This window comes from Chondrus crispus, genomic scaffold (genome assembly GCF_000350225.1).
Source record: "Chondrus crispus Stackhouse genomic scaffold, scaffold_207, whole genome shotgun sequence".
Lineage (NCBI taxonomy): Eukaryota > Rhodophyta > Florideophyceae > Gigartinales > Gigartinaceae > Chondrus > Chondrus crispus.
The window spans coordinates 86,648-88,634 of record NW_005179081.1 but is presented as its reverse complement, the minus strand read 5'-3'; the positions used below and the strand labels follow the sequence as shown (position 1 = coordinate 88,634).

The 1,987-nt window shown below is 60.0% G+C and overlaps 1 protein-coding gene; it reads right to left on the bottom strand.

Annotated features, from left to right (window-relative positions):
* Window positions 1-499: 499 nt before the first annotated feature.
* On the bottom strand, window positions 500-1,417 carry CHC_T00003947001 (hypothetical protein). XM_005715193.1 is given in 2 exon segments: window positions 500-868; window positions 869-1,417. 1 exon segment carries the CDS (start codon window positions 1,415-1,417, stop codon window positions 869-871), a length of 549 nt encoding a protein of 182 aa, XP_005715250.1. The 3' UTR covers window positions 500-868.
* Between the last annotated feature and the right edge of the window lie 570 nt (window positions 1,418-1,987).

Genomic DNA, 1,987 nt, shown 5'->3' with positions numbered 1-1,987 from the left:
TAGCATCAAACTTGTGAACACTCTCTGCTCCCTCCGCGCTGGTAGTTATCGGCACGACGTCGTGATATGGGCCGCGCCTTGTCCATTCAACGAACAGCTTGCAGATTGAACGACCCATGTCCATCTTGTGACGCCATGCCCTGTCCGTTCCACCGAAGTGCCGTTCGCGTTCTGACAGGCTCATTTCGTATATATGGTCCCATGCCTCTTGAGGAGCCCGCCGGGCAGTTTCATAATCTACTTCTGTACTTGACAAGATGGACTGAGAAGTACGTTGGCGAAGTGGTGTGGACATCGGATAGTGTTGTAGCAGCGAGAGAGGGCACGCAGGTGGTTGCAATTCCTTCGACAGGTTGAAGGAGCAACAAGCGTTTGGGTGAGGGATGCAGGTGTTCCAGGCGAGAGGGGGTGGGGAGGGTATGATCAGATCAGGGGGGCCTTGGGTGGGTGATTGGATTGAGGTGAAGGGATTGAAAGTGGCGCGGATACAGTGCGGTTCAGGGCCTTTCTACCTGGCACTTTTTCGGTGCTGTAGATTTGTATTACAGGTATCATATATGGGTTCTTGTATGTCGGTCAGCAGTGAGTAAAGTAAAAAGGAGAGCGCTGGACGTGAATCTGAAAATCTCAGCAAAAATCTGTCATCTCACGAGAGAAACACGTGTCTATACACAGGTGGGAACGAACTCTGCGACCCTTAGCAGGGATGTGTCAGGTAAACTCGTCTTGAAGACGGTCATCTCAACCCGAACATTGGCCCGTCGTCTGATCTCTACCCTCCACCACGTAAAGACGAGGACACGCCGCGCCACCCTGTCAATCATAGTAATAATATGCGGCACCCCGCGCGTCCAAACCCTGCGGCGTACTACCGGTAGCTAGTGTTCGCGTCCATCAACGCGCTCTCGCCCGTGCACCGCGGCAGTTCTGACAGGTAGCGCTTCAACAACGGGTCCTCATAGTGCAGGCCGACGACGTCGAGGCCTGTAAAGTTGCGGCGGAAGACCTCGACAACGAGCGGCAGGTCGATCTTGTCTGGGGTATACGTGCCCGAGTTGTTGTCGACCACGAGCGTGTGCAGGGGCTCTCCCGAGCCGACGGGGGCGCAGCGAAAGTGGAGCTCGCCCGCGTAGACGACCTCTGGCGACGCGGAGCAGTGCATGGCGTGCTTGGACATCATGTTGATGAAGAACTTGGCGCCTGTCTCCGCCATGTAGAGGCGCTCGGGCATGAGGACATAGGTGAAGGCACGCGGCTTTCCGCGGCGGATTCCATACTCCATGAGCTCGAGAAAGTCGGAGCCGTCAAGCAGGTTTCCCGTGACCTCCATGAGGTCCTCGCGGATGCTGACGAGCGGCTTGATGCCGCTCGCGCCGCCGTACAGGTACGCATGCTGCATCTGCACGACGCGGCGCATCACAATGCTGCTGTTCCCCTGGAAGATCTTCTGGGCGGCCGGGTAGTCGCGGTTCCACCCATAGCGCCGCCCCTGGAAGACGTCATCCACGGCGCGCATGTCGATCTTCCAGGTGGAGTGCTCGCGAAAGGCCGAGTTGATGGGCTGCACCAAATCCAGGGCGCACCGCAGCGGTCCGGCCTTCTCGGCGCCACTCTTGACCATGTTCTTCACCGAGTGGCCGACGCGGTTATGAAACGGGAGGCGGCCGACGTTGCCGACTTGCTCCGAGAACTTGTGTATCTGGAACCTCTTGAAGTGGTTTGGCTGAGCGCTCGTCTCCAGGCTGGCGATATCGCCCGGGGCGACGATGACACAAACCGAGCCGCGCGGCAGCAAGGGGTACGTCCTCGCCATGCGGCGCTGCAAGGCAGCATCCGGCACGATGCCGTGCGGCGCGCGTCGCGACGGCGACGGCGGCGGGGCGGCGGCGGGGTACAGCGAGGCGGGGCGCGGAGAGCGCGGCGGCGACGGGGCGGGCGAGAGCGGGGGGGCGGAGGGCTCCAACGGGTCTGTGGTTGGGCGGTTGGC

Bases quoted from the DNA above. Each gene is read 5' to 3' on its own strand.
- CHC_T00003947001 (XM_005715193.1), bottom strand. From the start codon at position 1,417: ATGCGCCGCGTCGTGCAGATGCAGCATGCGTACCTGTACGGCGGCGCG.